The 21,676-nt window shown below is 50.9% G+C and overlaps 1 protein-coding gene across 2 annotated transcripts in view; it reads right to left on the bottom strand.

Annotated features, from left to right (window-relative positions):
- Usp2 (ubiquitin specific peptidase 2) overlaps positions 1–14,914 on the bottom strand; it is a 29,111-nt gene extending 14,197 nt beyond the window's left edge. The window contains exons 1-2 of one of the 2 annotated variants that reach the window (XM_057768145.1): positions 14,779–14,914; positions 6,123–6,976 (exon numbers count right to left, since the gene is read on the bottom strand). In XM_057768145.1, the coding sequence (XP_057624128.1) occupies positions 6,123–6,935 (813 nt within the window). In that variant the 5' untranslated portion in view covers positions 6,936–6,976; positions 14,779–14,914. Of the gene's footprint in view, positions 1–6,122; positions 6,977–9,697; positions 9,750–14,778 lie in introns of those variants that run through there. The other variant, XM_057768146.1, reaches the window with a different exon arrangement.
- Positions 14,915–21,676: the final 6,762 nt, after the last annotated feature.

Genomic DNA, 21,676 nt, shown 5'->3' with positions numbered 1-21,676 from the left:
TGGCACACAACAGTAATTCCAGCACTTGGGAGGTGGAGGCAGGAGGGTTGTAAATTTGAAGCCATTCTGGGTTACATAGTAAAACCCTGTCTTTAAAAAAAAAAAAAAAAAAAAAAAAAACAGCTAATCAACCAACCAACCAACACACCAGTTTTCTGAGCAGATGGAAGCCCCTGGGTTTGATCTCTTGGACCATACAAACCAGACCAAATCAACTGCTTGGGTCTGGGGCGGTTCCAGTTCAGTGGTAGAGTTAGGCCTTGAGCTAGATTCCCAGAACTACAACAAACAAAACAGCGCCCTTGAGCTTTCTATAAAGCCTTCCCTTAATAATTTCACCCAGTTGTAAATACCCGTTAGTTCATTCCCTCAATTTGCACGCTGTTCATCGGAGTATGTTTCTCTTTGTTTTATAACTGTAGAACTTGCAAATGCTCTCAGATGGTGTGTGGCTGTTTTGGTTGCTCCAGCACCCAGGGACCTCCTCTAGGACAGGGTTGGAGGTTCCTTAATGAGGGCTTAACGAAGAGGACCAGACCAAGCTCTGCTGGGAACCCCCGCCAAGTTGCAGTTTTCCTCATGGGGGAGGGGTAAGCTGTGGGTGGGGGTGCTGCCCAAGAGATGCTCACCCAAGGTAGCAGTCAGTCTCTGTCTAAATTACATGTGCACTCCCATCTTGGCCATGCGCCAGCATGCTCTCCCTCTTTCCTGGGATGCAGGAGGTTGCAGGGAGGTGTGGGTGTTTCTGGGAGCAGGGAGGGACAGATGGGGAAAGCCGCTGCTTGGGAGTATTTTGAGAAATCTAGGGTGAGGGAAACAGATTCACACGGCGTCCAGTCTTGTCCGGCAGGTCTGGCTGCTGTAAAACGCAGTCAACAAAGATCTATAGCTTATTTCTCAACTAGCTAAGTTTCTGTGAGACCCCCTTGTCTTCAGAGCCTTCTTCCTGAAGTGGGCTGGGTAAAAAGGAGATACTCCTTTAAGGTCTGAATCTGGCTGAAGCTCCATGACTCTAGTCTGAAATATCCAGAGTCCAGTGGGCTAGACTGCAGTCCCAAGGCTGCCATTCCTCTGGGGTAGGGCAGGTCATTTTCTTTACCTCAGTCGGGGTTAGCTCTACAAGGACAGGGACCGAAACCATGCTGCTGCTCTTAGATCGCAGTGGGCAGCTCTGACCAGGTGACAATGCTGGGGCTCAGGAAGCTGTTTCAAGGCCACAGCCCCAACCCTTGCAAGTGTCTGTCGTTGTCACAGAAACAGGCTGTGGGCTTGATGGAGGCGTGGAAAAGCAGGGGCTCTGGGTCTTGGGAAGGGGCTGGGTTTGGGGAGGGGCTGGGCTTCCAGCCCACAGTGCACCTTGGGGAGGAGGGTCAGTTTGTCCTTCCGATCATCTACAGGAAACTCTACCTCCTTGTGTGAATCAGACCCCCACGGGTCAAACGTTCTGTGCTCCTCCAAGCCTCAGGAAATCTGGCCTGAACCAGCCAAATTCTAGAAGCCCACACACTTCCTTCTCTTGCCTATAGCTCTGTCTCGGGTGCCAGTTTTATGTATCCACTGAGGTAAGAGGGGACAAGGGACCACGTGTACAGCTCAGCTCTGAACATGATGTTTGTTTCTGAGGCTGATGGTCAGTGGAGCGGGTCCCCCAGGGGCAGGGAACATTTTGCTAGGCTTGGATTAACTTGTGTTCCTTTGCTCCACCCCAGCAGGGTATTAACTTATGGCGACATCCTGGAGTTTGTGTGTGTGTGTGGGTGAGTGTGTGGGTGTGTGGGTGAATGTTGTAGGGAAGACAGAATGGATGGAGGGTTATGGGCACCAATTAAGAAGTGGACCTGGGTAAAGCAGTGCCAAGAATGGTGCCAGGTTCACAGCCTATAGTCTTCACGGGATGGAGTCGTTAGGACTGCACTGTTTCCAACATTTGGTTCCAACCCACTTCCCTTCCCTCCTAAGTAGTGAGAACTTGTCCTGGCCATGGGGACTCTCAGTGTTTCCTCTGAGTGACCTTCTCAGCACAGACTGAAACCCTCAGGCAGTTTGGCCTCTTCAGAGTGACTGAGCCTGGCAGGGGTGGGCCAGGTAAGGATGGGTCCCAGGGTCAAACAAGAGAGAGCAGAGGTACAGTCCAGTGTGGCTGAGTCAACAGAGAGGGAGGGAAGGAGACAGGAGAGGGAGGTCCACTTTTTGTCCTGGAGTTCTTGGGCAGTCACTGCCACCCTCCACTTGTTCTCACTGCGGGGCACCATTCAAGTCCAGAGTCCCACCCGAGAGCTGGGTCACATGAGCTTGGCTTATATAATCTCCCTGTCACTGAACAGCTGGAACCCAAGGCTTCAGAAGATGAGTCAGGCAAACAGGACCAAGAGATTCCATCACTTCTAGAAACAGGTCCCCCAGCAGAGAGAGAAAGGGCAGGGCAGGAAGATTGTGTGCGGCAGAGGACAGCCTAGACCCCGCTTGGGTCCCTCAGTCCCTGGTTCTGTGTGGAGGAGGCAGGTACCTAGCCTGCTGACTGTGCTGAGGAGGGACCTGGGCCAACCCTTGGCTCTTCTCGGGGAGAGGAGGTGAGGCCTGGGCGGGGCAAGTGCAAGGCCGAGGCCAGCAGGCAGGGTGCCAGGGCTGGCCAGGGAGCAGCTGGGGGGTGGATCATAGGAGGATTAGAAAGGATTGTAGGGGTTAAAGCACAGGCCTGGCAGTGCTCAGTGGGAACAGCTTGTCCTTCCATAGGCCCCGGGAACAGAAGAGGTGGGGCGGAGGGGGAGCAGCCTGGGTTGCTGCTCTCTGGCTTTAGACTCTGCAGGGCTGAGCCACCTGGGCTGGCTTGCCATCCTCACTGGGAGAGTGAGTTTATTCCTTACACCTTGGTGGCTCCTGGCTCATTCTTCTCTATTTTTGGTGAACTGGAGTCTCAGGGGAGACCCTCACAGTCTCAGGGTTGAGCCGCACTCACCCACTACAGGTTATTTGCTCACACTCAGTGGAGGCTGTGAAGCTTCAAGTGAAGGTTGCCCTGGTACTGTTTTAGTGGCTTCAGATGCCTCCACCCTCACCGCTACTTTGAGCCTTGTGGCATCCCTATGAGGTGGGCAAGGCAGGTGTGAGCACTCACTTTTACAGAGGAGGAAAGGCATCTGAGCCACCCAAGGTTAAAGGGTCAGACTGTGTCTTTCAGAGGTCACGGGACAGCCTGGCTTATCCTCAAATGACCTCTTCCTTCTCTACTGCTGAGGACACAAACATTCAAGCCTGCCTCCTATCGTAAGCAGGTAAGAATGGATTTCCTGGGGTGAACTGAAGGCAGGAGCTGGCTAGCACATTCTCGCCTCCCTAAACACGCGGCCAGGTGCAAAGATGACTGACCTTTCCTGAGCACCTACTGTGTGAGCACCTACTGCGGTCTGAGCACCTACTGCATGTCTGAGCGCCTACTGCGTGTCTGAGCACCTACTGCGGTCTGAGCACCTACTGCATGTCTGAGCGCCTACTGCGTGTCTGAGCGCCTACTGTGAGCACCTACTATGTGTCGGAGCACCTACTGTGAGCACCTACTGCGTGTCTGAGCGCCTGCTGTGTGAGCACCTACTGCGTGTCTGAGCGCCTACTGTGTGAGCACCTACTGCGTATCTGAGCACTTATTGTGAGCACCTACTGTGTGTCTGAGCACCTACTGTGTGTTTGAGTGCCTACTGCATATCTGAGCATCTACTGTGTGTTTGAGTGCCTACTGCATATCTGAGCACCTGCTGTGAGCACCTACTGTATGTCTGAGCACCTGCTGTGAGCACCTACTGCATGTCTGAGCACCTACTGTGTGAGCGGCTAGTGCGTGCCTGAGCACCTACTACATGTCTGAGCACCTACTGTGTGAGCGGCTACTGCGTATCTGAGCACCTACTGCGTGTCTGAGCACCTACTGTGTGTCAGTAGTGCTCCTCTGGCCCAGTAATTTGTGCAATGGGACCTGTGGGCTCTTTCATTTTACAGAAGTGCAGACAGCTTCACGTGAAGGAAACTGCCCGGGAAAGCCGGGTACTAGGTTCCAAGAACTGAGTGCTAGGTGCAGAGTACTGAGTGCTAGGTGCAGAGTACTGAGCTAGGAAGCAGAGCACCGTGAAGATGCTTTGTTTTAGAAAGAAGTCATCTTTGGAGAACAGAGATTACTGGAAAGCTTAGGAGGGGGGCAGATTTCAAGGCATCTGCTCTCACTGCTTCAGAATACAACCAGCCCCCCGGAAGAGAGCACAAGAGGGCGGAGGTTAAGTGAAGGTCTATAGGCCAGTGAGACCTTGGAGGTCTCTCCTGGCTGGTGGGATTGAGTGGGGCTCAACCTTAGGGCATCCTTGACCACCTAACAGTGTTGTGCCTTGCTTCTGGGTGGGAAGGACGGCGAGGGTAGGGATCGACCTTGCTCAGGATATGTGTTCCTTCTATTGGGTCCTTTCTGAAAACAAGTCTCTCTGGCTCTGGAGTGAGGTAGGGCCAGGTGTCTCTAGGAGCAGTGGTGGGAAAGGGGGCAGCAGACTTCAGAAGAGTTGTACCCAGGCTGTGGGGATCTCACAGACCACACTCTTGTGAAGCAGACGATGGGAGTCTGCAGTTCAGTCTTTGGCCAAGAAAGCTTCAGCCTGAGCAGGCTTAGGCAACCGGAAAGCTTGTAACAGGGCAGATTCGACGGCACTGTCAGAATATCTGCAGCGTGTGCTGCAGAGGCCTGGTGAACCACTAAGTGATCCCCATGCAGGCTACCTGCAGACCCCACGGAGAAGCAAAGCACACATATGCAAGAAGAGTTCCTTTTCTCTCCGCAAAGGAAGACCCAGCAGAGGCTCCCTCATCCCCGTGAACAACACGGCATGTCCCAGTGCACCCTGCTCCATCCCGTGCCTGTAGCCAACCCTAACCATTAGGGTCCGAACATTAGGGTTCTGGGAGACGCAGCTTTAGATCCACCATGACACTTCCCAGATGGCCCAGCCAGGCTGAAACACTTTAAGTATTACCAAACTTGTCCCAAGACCTTTCGTCATGACACACTTTATAGCTTATGACCCAACTATGGCCCCAGGTCCTGAATGCTCCCCTGAGTGTCTGAACAAACCCTCTAAAGCACCATTTCTTCTTGTGGCACGGCTCTCATTTACCAAGAACTTACATTCTATGAGGAGGGGTACACAAGGAAACAGAGAACACGGCACCCAACCCTCTTGTCCACACGCTTGCCTACTTATGTGTTCTTCTGCCCATTAATCCACCCACCCACATACCCCTCCCCTCCCCCAGCCCCTCCTCCCTCCAATCTAGTCACTCATCCATCCATCCATGCAATTAGCAGGTCAGCTGAGCTCTGAGTTGCCGGAGGCACCCGGGGAGGGAGGTAGAGATAGGATCATTTGAAATCTCCGAGAGCTCGCCACCTAATGGACGCACCAATAACTACAGGAGAGGCCGAGCGTAGTCACTGCCCCAGGGGAGGTGTGTTCAGGGATTAGATGTGAGCGAGACCATGCCAGCCCTTGGTCAATCTCCAGCAGAACCTCTTCCTTCATTCCAGCCCAGTCAGGGTTGGAGTATTGCGGTATTAGATCATCCCCAGACAAAAGACTCTGCATTATTTTCTCCAAAGACACAAATCCTACTATCCAGATACCCTGGATCTGAGCTGCCAGCGTCAGGGGAAGAGTTCTCCTACTCTTGATATCTCATGGGAGGAGTAGGGATTGGGTGGGAGGATGGCTCTCTTCACAAAGAGAGCACTGTGGTCACCTCCACTCTGGCATCCATCCCTGGATGGACCAGCGCCTACATGGGACCCTGACATTTTGGATGGGAAAGTACAGGGTGAAGAACAATGCAGGTAGGGGTGTCTGGACATTCTAGAGCATCTTTGGACCAATCCCCAAGTGTGAAAGACTTTGGAACCTGGGTCGGCCCTTCCCCTCAGCTCTGAGCCATGGGGCCACCAAGCCATGCTGGGATGACCTCTCTCTTACTTGTCTTCACTAGTGCTGCCTTCAACCATGGGTCAGGGTCAGGTTGAGAGATCTGTTCCTAGCCTGGCCCTTTATAAGACTGTCTGTCTCCCCAGCCCGTCACGGGATCCCCAAGAATAAACTCACCATGGTGTCTTGCCCTGGGGAATTGGAGCGGCTGGGCCCAGAGACCTGGCCCTTGCCCTTCTCCCACAGTGTGTAGCGGCCACTTGGTCGGTAGGTGGGACTGAGGACTTCAGGGACTCGGGAGGGAGGGGCTTGCGTGAGCACCTGTGGTGCACTGCCCTTGCGACCATAGTTCTCCAGGTAGTCTGTTAGGTACTCATTGCGGCTGGCTGCTTGGTAGAGGCCCTGCAGGGCACAGAGCTCCTTACGGGTGCGGGCCAGCATGGGGCTGCGGCCCAGGTTCCCCGGGTCTATCCGGTAGCCATCTGAGGTCCGGTAGCCATCTGAAGTCCGGTAGCTATCTGAGGTCCGGAGGCTGGAGAAATCCCGGGCCAGGTCTGAGTGGCTGTTCGATTTCTTCTGGCTCAGGGTCACACCCTGGTCTCGGACACTCATGGGCAAGTAGCTGAGGGAGTTGCTGGTCACTCCATACGCGAATCCACTGCCTCCGTTGAGTCCACTGCCTGAAGGCCTTTCATTGCCCCGGGTCTGGCTCTCAGTGCGCTTACTACCCCCAATGATGTCAGGTCTCAGCAGGGGGCGGCCCCTGTCATAGTCCAGGATGGAGGAGGGGCCGTAGGTTCGGGGCCGAGGGAGGAAGCTGGTTGGGGAGACCGGCTTGAAACCAAGTTTTTCCTTCTCCAGGAAGGAGGCGGCCAGGTTGGCCCCATAGGAAGAGGGGGTGTAGGTGCTATAGCCCGATTTGGCATAAGGGGCATCTGTGTAGCGGGACGACTCTGTATAGCGCTTCAGGGTGGAGGAGAGCTGGGACATCCTTCAGGGTGGCACTCAGTGGGTACTGGGAGCCTCATGGGCTGAAAGACAAGGAAAGCAGTTGTCAAAGTGTCCTGCAAGGTGCCAGGCTTACCCCGTACTTGGCTCTTTATGCCACGTGGGCCATGACCTGAAGACCTAACAGGCACTACTCAGGGCCTGCCCACAACAGGCAGGCTAGCTTCAGAGAAACACATATGCAAACAGGTATGTACACGGGCTTGTGTGTACCCATGAACACACAAGAAAAATCAGCATCGGTCTGTTGCGGTCCCTTGATTCTTCTAAGACCCAGACTTGCAGTTTCCCAGCCCCCCTCTATGTCACACACAATCTCTAGGCAGATCCCACCCTGGGCTTTTTGTAAGTCTTGGCAGGAACTTCAGAGCTGGTGGGGGTTGGAGGAGTCCCGCCACCTTCACTGAGTTACAGCTGCTCCCTGCCTTTGGAAAGCAATACTCCTTCAGGTACAGACTGCCCTCTGGAAATGTGCTGATGACCACAGGCTCAGGCTCCTCATGAGGGAAGTGGTAAGGGAGCGTCAGGCAGAGGGGCTGGACCCGACCTACCTCAGTGCTCTTCCATGGACACAGGCACCTGCTGCTTGGTCACACAGGGGAACACTGGTGACATAGAACCTATCTATTTTCTTCCCTGAGTTTGGCCTAGTCTAAGTGGAGATTGGGAACCTACGGTCTAGGAGGTTTCCTGATCAAAGCAGGTGCCAAACTTACTCCCAGAGTTATTTGACTTGTGCAAGAGGCGCCCCCTAGAGTCAAGATCCTGTACTGCAGAGGAGAGTTCCAGATTAAAGGTTTTTGCAGATTAATCACTGAATGTGGAGGTTGGACAGCCCTGAAGGTCATGCATTTTTAACCTCTCTATTGTACAGATAGGAACAGTTGCGCTTGTTTGCCCAAATTCACGTGCTAGCTAGAGTCAGGACTGGAGCCCAGGTCGTGGCCCAGCACTCTTTCCCCTCATCAGAGTTAAACTGGTCCAGAGACGCCCAGAATCCCTCCACCATGGGGCAGCAGTGGAGAAGGTGTTTTGGAGCAAGGAGCAAGGAGCACTAGGCTCCTTTCTTCAGACACTCTTGAGTCAGGGGCTCAGGTGGAGGCCTATCCAGGACTCTCAGAGTAGCATGTGGTTTAACTCCCCCTCCCCCCACACCCTGTGTGTGTGTGTGTGTGTGTGTGTGTGATACACACGAAAGTCAGAGGACAACTTGTGGGAGTCAGTTCTATCTTTCCACCATGCAGGTTTTAGGGACTGAATGTGGGTCGTCAGGTTTGGTGGCAAGTGCTTTTTGACTTGCTGAGCCATCTCACTGGCCCCGGGGTTACTTTTGACTCCCCCGTGACAGGCTAGCTGAGCAAAATTACCCTAGTTATTTAACCTCTTTGAGCCCCAATTTCCTCACGTGTAAATGAGCATAATAATCATCAGGAATCCTATCTCGTTGTTGTAAGGAGTCAGTGAGATAATAACACGTGAAAGCCTTTAACAATGGTTATTATCTCCTCCGTGGCCCCAGCCAGGCAGCCCGGCTCCTCCCTTCGTAGTCTATAATAATGGGAGGGCTGGCCATCTCCTGGCTTGGCTGGCTTAACCTCAGCTCGGGAGCCAGGCTCCCCCCTGCCATCCCTAGTGAGTTAAGTGGGCAGTGGGCAGACATTTGGCCATTCAGCAGACACGGGCTCAAGCAGGCCCACAGCTTGCTTAGGCCAACAGCCCCGCTTACTAGGGCAGCGAGCAGTTTGTGCTGAGCCCCAAATGCGGAGAGCTTGGCAGAAGGCTACAGGAACTCAAGCTACTCATCAAGGCTTGGGATAGAGGTAGAGGTGCAAGGTGAGCTGGTGGCCACAGGATAGTGGTCCTTAACTCTGCCAGAGACCTCCAGCAATTTTGAGTCCTGGCTGGCATCAGAGAGCCTGTCTATCTCTACTGTCTGTCTTTTCCTTGCCTGGCTCAGGGGACCCCAACACCCTGCATGCACACCTCCTTATCCACTATATTCCCTCCTCCCATGCAACTTCCACTTTGCTCAGGGAAATAGTAACTGGGAGAGGGTCTGAAGTAGGGATAGAGGGAAACCATGGTGGGGTGGGGGGTGAAAGGCAAAGGCTTAGGGATGGGGGCAGGGGATCTGTCCTGCTCTATTTCACTTTGGAGAGCTCCATCAATAATGCAAAGTCAAAGAAACTCCAGGTCTCAGGCTCTGGACTCTGGGACATACAGCAGCCAATCAGATTGCCCCCCCCCCCCCAGGGTATGAGCTCATGGCTCCTCCCCACGGCTCTCCCTCCCTTCTTCCAGACTGAGGCTCCTAGGGAATTGGTATTCTGCGGGCAGTGCCCCAAGCCTGTGACCTCTCTTAGCCCCGAGAATGACGCACAAGTGCCCAGGCCAAACAAGATACAGCAACAGGGACAGACAGCGTTGGCACTGTTAAGGCTTGGACACATCTTCTAGCGCACAGAACCCTGGGGAGGGCTCCCCAATCCCAGCTCTCTTGCCTGCTCCAATCTGGCAGGCAACTGCCAAGCCTCTCTTTTCCCCTCCCCCCAGTTCCACCAGTTACTCCATCACAGCCTCGGGGAAACTGCCACTCAGCTCTGATGCCTGCCTCCCAGTTTCCAGGGCTAAGAGAGGGTTCTCTTGCACGTTCCACCCCCTAAGACCCCCCCTACTCTTAATGGAGAAAAGTCCCAGGACCTTCTAGGTGAGAGACAATTTAAGTTGGTATCTCTTGGCATTACCTGGTTCTGCAGTCCCTGGAGGCTACAGAATGCACCATGGGCGGGAGCTTCTGTTGGGGATCTGGCTGTGGCCTTGCTGCGCAAGACAGGGACAGGAAGGGCAGCACTCACATGGCTTCGAGTCTCCCTGTTGCCACAGGAACGGCTGGGACTGAATGGCTCTTTCATGGGGCAGTGGGAGGCAAGCCTATTGGCTGGGATCCCCCATACTCCTCCCTGTCCAGTGTGGGGCCCCTGCTGCCTGGCTCCTTTCATTGTTTATCCACAACTGGCAAGTTCAGGCATGTGGCTCCTGACTGTGCCTCCCCAGGTGCCTGCCACCTTGGACAAGGCGGGTAGTTCCAACTCATGCTCCTTCTTCATGCCATCTTTACGGAGGTGTTGTTGTTTCCCTTCTGAGGTTCCCCATCATTTTGCAAAAATTTCCCCAGAAACTGGCATGCTGGCATTGTTGTGTAGATGCATTCAGCTTCCTGTGGGGGACACGGGAGCCATCCAGCTGTGGCTTCCGGCCAGCTGGTCCCACACACCTATAGACCAGGCACTAAGCTCACTGGGGATCTTGTATGCAGCTTCTGATTTTATATGCTGGACAGCCTCATACCATATGCTCAGGGCTCTCCCTAGCCTTCTTGGCAGTGTGCTCAGATGTCGAATCCTAAAGTCCCAGTGTGGATGCAAGCTTGAACTTTTTTGGATACATAACTACTCAGGCTTACAAACATAATTGCAAAGGTTATTTTGTCTATATTAAATTAAAATGAAAAGGAAATCCATAATTCTAAATGGACAAAAGATTTAAATAGTGAATTTTTGGGACAGGTCTTACTTTGTAGACTAGGCTGACCTCAAACTTTGCATCTTATCTCACGTTCCAAGTGCTGGGATTTTAAGTATGAGCCACCACCCCTACCTAATAATGGGACTTTCAAATGATGTTTATAAATATCGCTTATATTTCAGAAGGTTTTAACATTTAAAACTGCACTGACTTGGGCTATGGTGGATTAACTCAGTCCTCCTGGCTGCTTTAAGCAGTAGACGCTAACAATATGTCTATTTGCAGATATGGAAATACTTCTTTCTGCGAGTAACGTGGCTCATCTCCCAGTGAGCTGCTGTATTACCAGAGCTGGACGGGACTGGTGCTCTGCCCTCTACTGTCACTCTGAAACTATCCCCTGTCCCCGGATTGGGAGGGTGGGCCTGTAGAATCGAGAGAGGACCCCCTTCAGGATGCAGATGTCCATTTCTCTAGGAAACACTCCTTCCTGCAGGAGCAGCCCCTGGATTTTCCACTGCAGGGGAATGAAAGTGAAGCCTGGTGCAACCTGAGCTGCAGCACAATACTGATTGGCCGCGAGATGGTGAGAGGCCTCCATTTCACTGGCTGTGCCAAGCTCTGTGTGTCCCCTGGAACTGGCATCTACCCCAGCACAGGCTCCTGGGCCCCAACCTAGTGGTGGACATACCCCTGAACCTTCTTCCCCTGGCTGCTGCTTAGCCCACTCCCTGGGTACCCACACTAGGTGAGTCAGGGGTTGAAATGAACCCCGTTCCCTTGAGGCAGCCAACCTCCTGGCATCAGGTCACTGTCATCATTCACTGTCATTTCCTGTAGCTCACGTGAAGGGCTCCCTAACCTGCCCAGCTAGGGGAGTGGCTTAACCCTCAAGAATCCCAGACACTCCTGGCCCTGGAGGCAGGGGATGGGTGATGCCCCACATCTCCACAGACTCCATGCCCCTTTCTGTCTGCATGTGTTCACCTTCCCAAGGTAAAGGCATATCCACGTCTGCGGCTTTGCTACTGCCTGAAAGAGGCCTCCTGCTCCCCCCAAGACAAACCACGGGCATGCCCAAAGCAGCACCAAGTTCCTTTCCTCCTACCCAGATGTTCAGGGCAGGTCAGTGGGGAGTCCCAGTTGGTCTCACTAGGTGCTTGGGAACCTCCACCATGGTGACCTCAGAGCTTCCCAAAGCTGCTTGCTAATTGCATCAGAATGTGTTGACCTGAGGGGTAAGATAGGCGAGGGGACCCTGTCACAGTCGGTGACCTGTCTTCCTGGCTGCTTGGATCCCTTGCTACTCTTTTGGGCCACAAATGTCCACTCGGCAGATGTGGAGAAAATGACAAGAGGACAGGGGTGGCATGCATCCACATGTTATAAGGCCCCTTGGGCTGCAGCCTGACCTCTGATCTGTTGCTAGCACCCCTCTCTCTACTAGAGGCTGGTTCTCAGGAGCCCACCCACTTATCACAGGATGCTTCCGCCTTTGGGGGATCGTACAAAGGAATTTGTGTCAGTCTCTATTATTCTCGGTTTGGGAAGGTACCTTAAGACTTGGGGAGGGGACAGAGACTGAAGAGGTCACAACAGCCATCCTGACATGTGGAGACGTGGGTAGGCACAGGGGCATCGCTATAGGGTGTGTTTTTGATTTGGGGTTAGGAAGGGTGAATATCTCTGTAAGTCCAAGAAAAGCAAAGAAACAGGCTTCCTGGAAGCGGAGATAGCTTTCAATTCTCTTTCCCATCCCCTATGCCCAGGTTCCTTTCCCAGTGGGTGACCCCTTCTCTTGAGAGAACCCCATCTCTTTCCCATGAGGGCTTCAGCTGTCCTCTGCTCCCTTATCTTAAGGAGAATTTGGGCTTGGTTACAGTGCTCACCAGGCCAGTGGGTGGCATCTATTATGCTTCTCCAAACCCATTCAGGGCTCACTTGGGTCATTCAGCTGCCCTTGAAGCTCATAGATCAAAGAGAGAGCTACTGACCTGTATCCAGGGGTACTGGACGGGAGCTGGGGGCTTCTTTCCCAGCAGGGAAGGGACCGCAGTGTAGAGTCCAGAAGCTGGAGTCTAACTGGGGCTGGGTAATCCGGAGCTCAGGTTACGCTAGCTAGATATATATAGTATCTTATCTGACCTCGAAGAGATGGCAACTCACTTGCATTCCAAGCCCCAGGAGAATTAAAGGGGCAGTGACAGGCCCACCTTCCACCCAACACCCAGCGACCGGGTGGTCGCCGGGTGATCGCCGAGGAGAACTAGCTGGAAAGCTGGGAGGGGATATTTGGAAGTAAACCAAAAAGGATCAGGGGGAGGGGGGGCAGAGCCGAGGGCTGGGACTGAATTGGAGTCCTAAACATGGAGAAGGTGGATTCTCTAGAGCTGTCAGTCACAGAATGAGTGTCAGTCCAGCTGCCTGGATTCTGAGATGGGGAGGACCTAGCTACGGGGCACATGGGCAGAGAGAGGCTGGGGACCAGCACTCAGGTGTCCGTCCACTACTTTTAAAATCTAAAAATAAATTTTTTTTTTTAATGGTGGACGTCTACGTCTAGACCCGCATTTCCCTTCTTCCCCTTATGGGTTCTAAGATAGTTTGCAAGGGTACTTCAGCTTTCTGAATTTTAGCTATGTAATTTGTACATGAATAACAGAGCCAGGGGTGATGGCACACACACACCTTTAATCCCCACGGAAGGCAGAGGCAGGAGGATCTCTGAGTTTAAGGCTAGCCTGGTCTACAAAACAGACAGCTAGGGCTACCCAGAAAAACCCTGTCTTAAAAAAAAAAAACCCCAAACCCCAAATGAACAAACAAAAAAAATCCATAAATAATAACAATAATAGCAATTATGATATCCCTCACAGTGATGAGATTAAAACAATAGTTTTAAGCTTCCTTGACCATAGCAAGAGCTCGATAAACTACAATCTTACAGATTATTTCCACTTCTTATCTAATTACTACTGTTAGCTGTAGCAGGCAACCTTTCCTAGACAGTGACCCTTCCTAGAAGAAAAAGGCCTCAGGCCACCCCTCAGGGAACTGCACTGATGCCAGAGACCAGCCCTGTGGTTTCCTGAACTGGTCCACGTCCCCAAAATGGAAAGGGCAGACAAATCTTGCCACCTTCCCAAGGCGACAGGCCAAGCCTGGTTGGGCTCCTTTCCCCTTTGCTCAGAAAAAAATAGCAAGTGTAGCTTCCCTGGGCTGCCAGGAAAATGCCCAGCCTCAGAGAAGCCATTCCAGTCTACCTGTTAGAGGGCTCAGGGTTCCAGGGCAGCAAAGGCAGGCTGGGCAGGGTTACTAGAGGAGGGCGTCTCTGGTCTTGGTGCACCTGTCTGCTCCCAAGATGATTCTTCTGTTTCTTGATGGCTCTCCCCGAAGACTGGAAGGCCCCGGGGCTGGTGCCTCCACCCTGTCTCAGCACAGGGTACTGACTCAGACTAGGTCCTGATGATGTACTTCAGAGGACGCCCTCATTCCAGTCCTCATTCCAGAGTGGCATGCATCTACAGCATCGAAGAGTAGGGGACACCCCCACCCTAGCCCATCTACCAGTTCTCCAAGCCTCGGGTTTTGTGGGTTATGTGTGTGTCTTTGTATTTGTGCTTATTCCTACGTTTGGAGAGATAAGCAGTTCCTACCGGGATCTTCAATCCGCCCTCATTCTCAAAAGCACTGGGGTTAAGAGCTGGGAGTTCTCCCTCCTCATCAGAGCTGGAAGGGGTTGGCCAGGACTCCGCTTGACTAGTTGCTTGCCAGGGAACACTGCATGGCTGCCTTTGCTTTGGGATTGGTGAGAATTTTAAAGTTGCCTCTTTCTGATTTGGGATTGGTGGAAAAATTTCCCTTCCGCTTAACTGCTGGCTTTCCCCAAGCCCCCTTCCCCCGCTTCGGAAAACTGACCACAGACAGCCCCAGGAGGTTTGACAACAGGGAGGGAGGTAGCTGCACGCACACGTGGGGAGAGAGGGTGTCAGGGTCCAGGCGTCATTCTCAGGTCACACACCACACAGGGCACGGGGGACCGGTACCCGCGGTAACAGTGTTTCCTCAGAACACATTGATCAGCACACAGATGGCTCTTCCTGGCATCCTGAGCTGTCAGCTGGCAGCCCCTCTCACACACTGGCACCCACAGCTGGAGTTCCCCCGCACAGCTGGCCCTCGCCCTACATTTCTCATGTCCAGCTTGCCCAGGCTGCGGTTGACACCCTACTTTCCGAGCCTCTAAGCTGGCACTGACCCCGGCTTTCCCCTTCTCGGATCTGCGACAGGTGGCACGTACCTGCCTCTTCTCGGAGGATGGACGAGTCGAACCGGGCACAAGCATGGAGCTGCGGATGAGTCCTGGCTGGTACTGGCGCGGCGCAGCGAGCAGTGGCTGACGCAGAGGGCTCCCTGGCCTCGCTCGGTGCCTGCCCGCCTCTCCCCCACCTCCGCCGGGGGCCCAGAAAGGACCTTCCCGGGAAATCGGCGCCACCCAGCGGGCAGCCGCCTCATTGCGCCCGGGCCGGGAAAGCCCCACCCCGCGTTCGCGTCACTGATATACGTCACGGCTATTGGCTTGTTTCTATTGTGGCGTCAATATAGCCCCGCCCGGCGTAAGTCTCCCAGGTAACCAGTATATACAGAGAACCACGTGGAGCAAAAGCACTCCTGTTTGGAGCCGGTGGCGCAAGGAAAGAAGTGGACTGGAATGTAACCGGTCCGGGCAGCTGGAAGGTCACGTCACGGGGAAAGGCAGCATACCTACCAGCTTTCAGATTTTAGGGAAGGCTTAATGTTACTGCACACTTTCTTACCGGGCTGGGAATGATCTATTCCACAATCTCTTCTCTTTCTGCCTACTAATAAAATAAGCTATTTTATTAACGTATTAAATTAAATAAAAGTTAAATTAATTTTTAATTAAATTAATTAAAATCAATTTATTTAACCCAACGACACAGCAGTATTTATAGAGCCGCATCAATCAAGCAGATAAGATTATGTCTGTCCAACATACTATCACTACATTACTATTCAAACGACTCATCCTATGGGCTACTTATTAAGTACCTTATTAGACACTGTGATAAGTACGTTGCACGTATTAGTTTTCTCATTTACTCTTTTTAATGGTCCTGTAAAATGAGAACCACTATTATAGCCATCTATTGCTCAATGTAGCTGAAGCCTAGAGGGTCCAGTGTCAGGAGGTGGCAAATGCCAAGGGCCAATTGCATTTCTACCAACACAGTATGGTGGTTCATTTAGGTGACTCACCCCAAGAAAGGGGAGATATTTTATCTAAACTATTAGCATTAGAATTAAAAGGAAGAGAGGCAATTTGTATTTTAATTTTAAGCAAATCTGACTTCTAAAAGTTATTTACTTATTGTTTAGTTGGATAACACTCCTAGCAACTGAGAATCACTCTTGTTTGTTTGCTTTTGTTTTTGTTTTTCCGAGACAGGTTTCTCTGTGTAACAGTTCTGGCTCTCCTGGAACTCACTCTGTAGACCAGGCTGGCCTCGAACTCACTGAGATCCACCTGTCTCTGCCTCCCAAGTGCTGGGATTAAAGGCGTGACCCTCCAGAGTTACTCTTAAAGGCACCCTGCTCCTTTGGCTTGTGTAGGACTCGTGGTGGAGATGACTGGCTGTGGAGTAGGTAATTAAGTCAGGAGGAAGAATTCTCTGAACTCTGAAGAGCAAGCAGAGACTGGCCATGAGGATGGACAGTGGATAAAAGCCCCTCCACCCCACGCCTGACAACCCTCAGTTTGATCCCCAGAATTCGTGGGTGGAAGGAGAGAACCGACTCACATGGATTTGTCCTCCGACCTCTACATGGGCATGCATGTACAAACACATAAGCAGACAAATATAAAAACATAATCTCAGCACTCGGGAGGTAGAGGCAGGCAGATCTCTGTGAGTTCGAGGCCAGCCTGGTCTACAAGAGCTAGTTCCAGGACAGGCACCAAAGCTACAGAGAAACCCTGTCTCGAAAAACAAAACAAACAAACAAACAAACAAACAAAAAACCAAAACAAAACGAAAACGAAATGCTAACATTGTTGGGCTTCCTCTCCAGGAGAAGAAGAAAAGACTGAGGCATATCTTGAATTTTTCCCTCTTAATTTTTATTACCACCCCTTCTCCCACACTGATGGAGAAAACTGCCCCACTAAGTAGGGTGGTGCCAAGGTACATCCAAGACTTCAGCTTTGCCTGGATCATTAATTCCTCCAGGTGCCCTTAGCTCCTCCTCCCATTTTCCACACTATTATCACAGTGGGTCTCCACTCTCAAGTTCCTCCTCCTCTTACATTTCCCAGATAATTTAGATGCAACCAGAAGGGGGATACTTACATTTTTTTTTTTTTTTTTTTTTACCAACCCGCACCCCATCACTTCATTAGTTAGGTAGGTGTGGAAATATGAGACTCTATTCTAGACATTGGAGATAGGGAGGCAAATAAAGCAGGCGCAATCTCTCTTTACTGGGCTCACATTTTAGGAGGCACAGAAGGACAATAACAAAAAGTACAAACTATAGTATGTGAGGTGGCCCTAGAGTGGCGGAAGCCAGTTAGACAGCTGGGGGTGACAGGGCCTGGGTAGCTGTGATCTGAGATGACCCGATGAGAAGGTAACGATAAGTAATCTATAAGTGGCAAGAAGTGAGGCATGTGCGTTTGTAGGGGAAGAATGTTCTGGGCAGAAGGGGCAGTAAAAGCAGCGGTCCTGAGGTGGGATCCATATGCTACTTTTGCAGGAAAACTAGGTTGGTGTGGCTGGAGTGGTGTGTGGATACAGCTTGCCATGCCCGTAGCTATCTTGGGTCATAATCGTCATGATTTCCTGAGTTGTCTGATTTTTTCCTACATAGTTTTGATGTGGGATGTTCTTCTGTATATGTGTTGCTTTTATCAGTTGAAGAATAAAGCTGTTTTGGCCAATGGCTTAGCAGAGTAAAGCCAGGTGTGAAATCTGAACAGAGAGAGAGAGAGAGAGAGAGAGAGAGAGAGAGAGAGAGAGAGAGAGAGAGAGAGAAGGAGACGCCATTTAGCTGCCAAAGGAGAAAGATTCCAGGATATTACCCATAAGTCATAGCCTCGTGGTGATACATAGATTAGTAGAAATGTGTTAATTTAAGATATAAGAGCTAACTAAGAATATGCCTGAACCATTGGCCAAACAGTGTTGTAATTAATATAGTTCCCGTGTGATTATTCAGGTCTGGGTGGCTGGGAAACGAAAGTGCAGTCTCTGTCTGCACGTTCTCTTGGTGTGCTGGCTAATTTTCTCAACTTGATACAAACTAGAGTTATCTGAAAGGAGGGAACCTCAACTGAGAAAATGCTCCTGTAAGATCTGGCTGAAGGCATTTTCTTAATCAGGCATTGATGCGGGAGTGTCCAAGCCACTGTGGGTCGTGCCATCCTGGTCTAGTGGTCCTGGGTTCTATAAGAAAGTAGGTTGAGGGCCGGGCGGTGGTGGCGCACGCCTTTAATCCCAGCACTCGGGAGGCAGAGGCAGGCGGATCTCTGTGAGTTCGAGGCCAGCCTGGTCTACAAGAGCTAGTTCCAGGACAGGAACCAAAAGCTACGGAGAAACCCTGTCTGGAAAATAAAAAAAAATAAATAAATAAAAAAAAATTAAAAAAAAAATGAAAGAAAGTAGGTTGACCAATCCTTGATGAGCAAACCAGTAAGCAGGACTCCTGCATGGCCTCTGCATCAGTTGCTGCCTCCAGGATCCTGCCCTGCTTGAGCTCCTGTCCTGACTTCCTTCAGTGATGACAATGATGTGGAAGTGTAAGCCAAAGAAACCCTTTCCTTCCCAAGTTGCTTTAGGTCACGGTGTTTCATCACAGCAATAGTGACCCTAACTAAGACCCCCAGAAAACTATAAAAGGTAAAACCATTAGAGTCATAGATGGGACTTTATAGTCAGACCTTGGCTCCCTATGATATTACCTTTAAGTAAATCAGGAATATTCTAGCTGGTGTCCGAACCCAATAATGTGCTCCTCTTTTTGGTGCAAACTGTGGGGAATCCACTTGATCTTGCTGCTGTTTAAGGCCCACCTTCTGGAAGGTTTTGGGCAGAGCAACAAAGCTCTGATTTCTGAATGGAGATTGGATTCAAAGAGAGCCAGAGCAGAACAAGGTTTGCGAATTCACCTGGGGAGAAATGATAGGAGTATTCGCTGGTTTTCTGGAAGCAAGAGAATTGATGAGAGGTGGTTGTAACCCTGGCATGCTTTGACTGCAGCATGAACAGGGTTTGAGATGAGTTAGGTAGCAAGAGGGACGGGGGAATTGTTTTATCTGAACGTGAGAGAGGGAAGATGTAGAAGGGGCAGGTTTCGGTGGGGAGAGGCAGGGAGATCAGCCTGGTAGTGTGTCATGCATTTGAGGTGAGTGTTGGGTTTGGAGAAAGCAGACGTTGAAGTCTGGTGTGATCTGGGCTGGGGGTTACGGCATTGAGAGTCCTCAGGTTATGTAAAAGCACGGTATGAAAAGAGACTGGGAACTGTAGACAGAGAAGTGTGAGAGGCCTGAGCTCTGGGGTTTTCCAACATAAGTGGCTTCCGAGGTGGTTGGGACCATCAGACTGCAGTGGAGAGTGTGTTGGGTACTAAGGAGGAGGGAAAGAGCCAAGTAGATTAAATGAGATGGGTTTCTGAATTGATTTAGGAGATTAATGACCTTGACCAGAACATATTTGGTGGAGTTTGGTAGAGATCAGATGAAAATCCGAGTATGGATAAGGTCAACAAAGAATAGGAGGCAAGGGATGAAAAAACCACCCTCTTTCAAGGTGTGTGTGTGTGTGTATTATAGAATCAAGAACACGGGCCCGCACGTGCTGTGCTGCATAGGTTGAGGTCAGAGGACAACTTTTGAAAATTAATTCTCCCTTTCCTCCTTGTGCTTGGTGCTAACTGGTCCAGTTTCCCACTCCCATCTTGCTGTTGAAACACTGGGATCACGAATGTGCGCTGTGGCTTTCACTTCTGACTTGGTCCTGGGGATATGAACTCTGTGGTCAGGCTTGTGTAGCAAGTGCTTTTACTCACTGCACCCCCCCCCCCTTTTTTAATTTTATTTTTTGGGACAAGGTCTCACTACGTAGCCTTGATATAATTTTATTTTTTGGGACAAGGTCTCACTACATAGCCTTGAATTCACCATGTAGCGTGTCTGGAGCAGTTCCCCAATTATACAAAGAGATGGACTTGGGCCTGGTAGAAGAAGGACTGGCTTTGATGGGGGGGCACGAACCACCTAAAGTGAGGGGAGAGGCCTAGAGCCCTGGGACAGGCTCGGAGGTGGATGGATGTGGTGGGGGGGATCCGGATGGCATCTTCTTTCAGTGAACTAGAAAGTGAGGCCAGGTAGCGAGGCTGGCTGAGGAAAGGCAGGCATTTGCAGAGTGAAGAGAAGTTAGAAGCAGACAGCTATTAAGTTGGAAGTAGTGGTGCAGACCTATAGTTTCAGCCATTCAGGAGGCTGAGGCTGAGGATTGCAAGTTCAAGGCTTCCCTGGGCTGCAGAGTGAGGTCAATGTCAGACTGGGCAACCGAGTGAGACAGTCTAAAGAGTTTGAAGTCCCTGTCAACAGTGCTAGAGATACATCTGAGTGACAGAGCGCTTGCTGGAGACCCTGGGTTCAAACGACAGTTAAAATAAAAAGATAGTTATTTAGATGAGAGGTTCTCCATCTTGAACCAGAACCCTCTCTCTGACTTAGGAGGTCTAAGATGGCCTTGACTGTTTACATTTTCAATGCACTGGTGGCTACTGCAGTACCTGCTGGCCTGGGGACAGCTGCCGGAGAATTGTTGGGCTATCCTGGGGCAGCTATGAAAGGGCGTCATGAACAGCAGACGGTATCAAGGTTCTGACTCCAAGGTGTCTCTGACCCCTGTTCTCACTTGCCGTGAAGATTTGGAGTCCTGAATCTTTGCAAATGTTTTTATTGTATGTGTGTGTGTGTGTGACAAGGTGTGTGCACATTGGCACGGCACGCATGTTAGAAGTCGGAGGGCAACTTCCGGGTATTGATTCTCTTCTACAAGATAGGTGGAAATTAAAGGACAACACACAGGAGTCCGTTCTCCTTCCACAGAGGGTTCTGCGGATTGAACTCTGGGCTTTAGGCTTGCTTGACAACCACTTTTATCTACTGCTCACTCTCTCCTGCCCAATGAATCTGGCTTGTTTTGATGCATATAATGGCTTCACGTTCTCTTGGGGCCAGTGCCCCGGCCCCATTCTTTGGCTATACTGAGGGCTGAACCCAGGGCCTTGTGTAGTCTAGGTAAATGTTCTACTGAGCGAAATCCCCAGCCTGACTTCCTGACATCAGAGTTTCTATTTGCCATTGCCCTCAACTAACTCCATCATGGCCCTTGACCTGGGCTTTAAGAAGCCTGGCTTCATCCTGCAGATCTGAATGTCTTGATTAGGGAAGTAGCAAATAGGACTGGAGAGATGCAGAGGCTAAGAACTCTCACTGCTTTTCCAGACGAGCCAAGTTCAGTCCCCAGCAACTGTACCAAGGCTCACAGTCATCTGTAACTCCAGTTCAGGGCATCTGAGCCCTCTTCTGGACTCCATGGGCCCTGCACATGTGTGCTGCACATCATAACATGTAGGCAAAACACCCATACACATAAGATACATTAAAAATAAAAAAATACATTTAAAAAGGCTGCAAGTAGATCTGTGTCTAGAAAGGGAGACTTCCATTCACTTTGGGAATGCTGAGTTTGTGCTTTGGAGTTTCTGCAGGGGGTTTCTATTTCTGAAGTCCAAGGCAATTACCTACCATTGACACAAGAGGAATTCTTATTTCTTCATTTTCTTACTTCCCAAACGCTCATTAGAGTTAGAGTTAGGGTTAGGTTTAGGTTAGGGATATGGTTAATGTAGTGTTAGGTTAGGGTTAGAGTTAGGATTAGGTTTAGGAGTTAGCCTGCATCCATGCCCCTTGGTCAAGAGCCTGTGAACTTTTTTCAGTCCCATCAGCATTTATGAGGGTTCTATCTTCTTTGCTTGCCAGTCCATATTTCCTCTTTGATTATAATCATTCTATAGGTTGTTACTTCTTACTTCATTGTGGTTTTGACCGACAGTTTTCCAATGGCTAGAGATGATGAACATTGTTTCATTAGCTTGCTTGCTTA

The sequence above is a fragment of the Chionomys nivalis genome, chromosome 4 (assembly GCF_950005125.1).
Source record: "Chionomys nivalis chromosome 4, mChiNiv1.1, whole genome shotgun sequence".
In the NCBI taxonomy this organism is placed as follows: domain Eukaryota; kingdom Metazoa; phylum Chordata; class Mammalia; order Rodentia; family Cricetidae; genus Chionomys; species Chionomys nivalis.
Note: the sequence above shows the minus strand (reverse complement) of the source record. Positions and strands in the feature narration are given on the sequence as shown.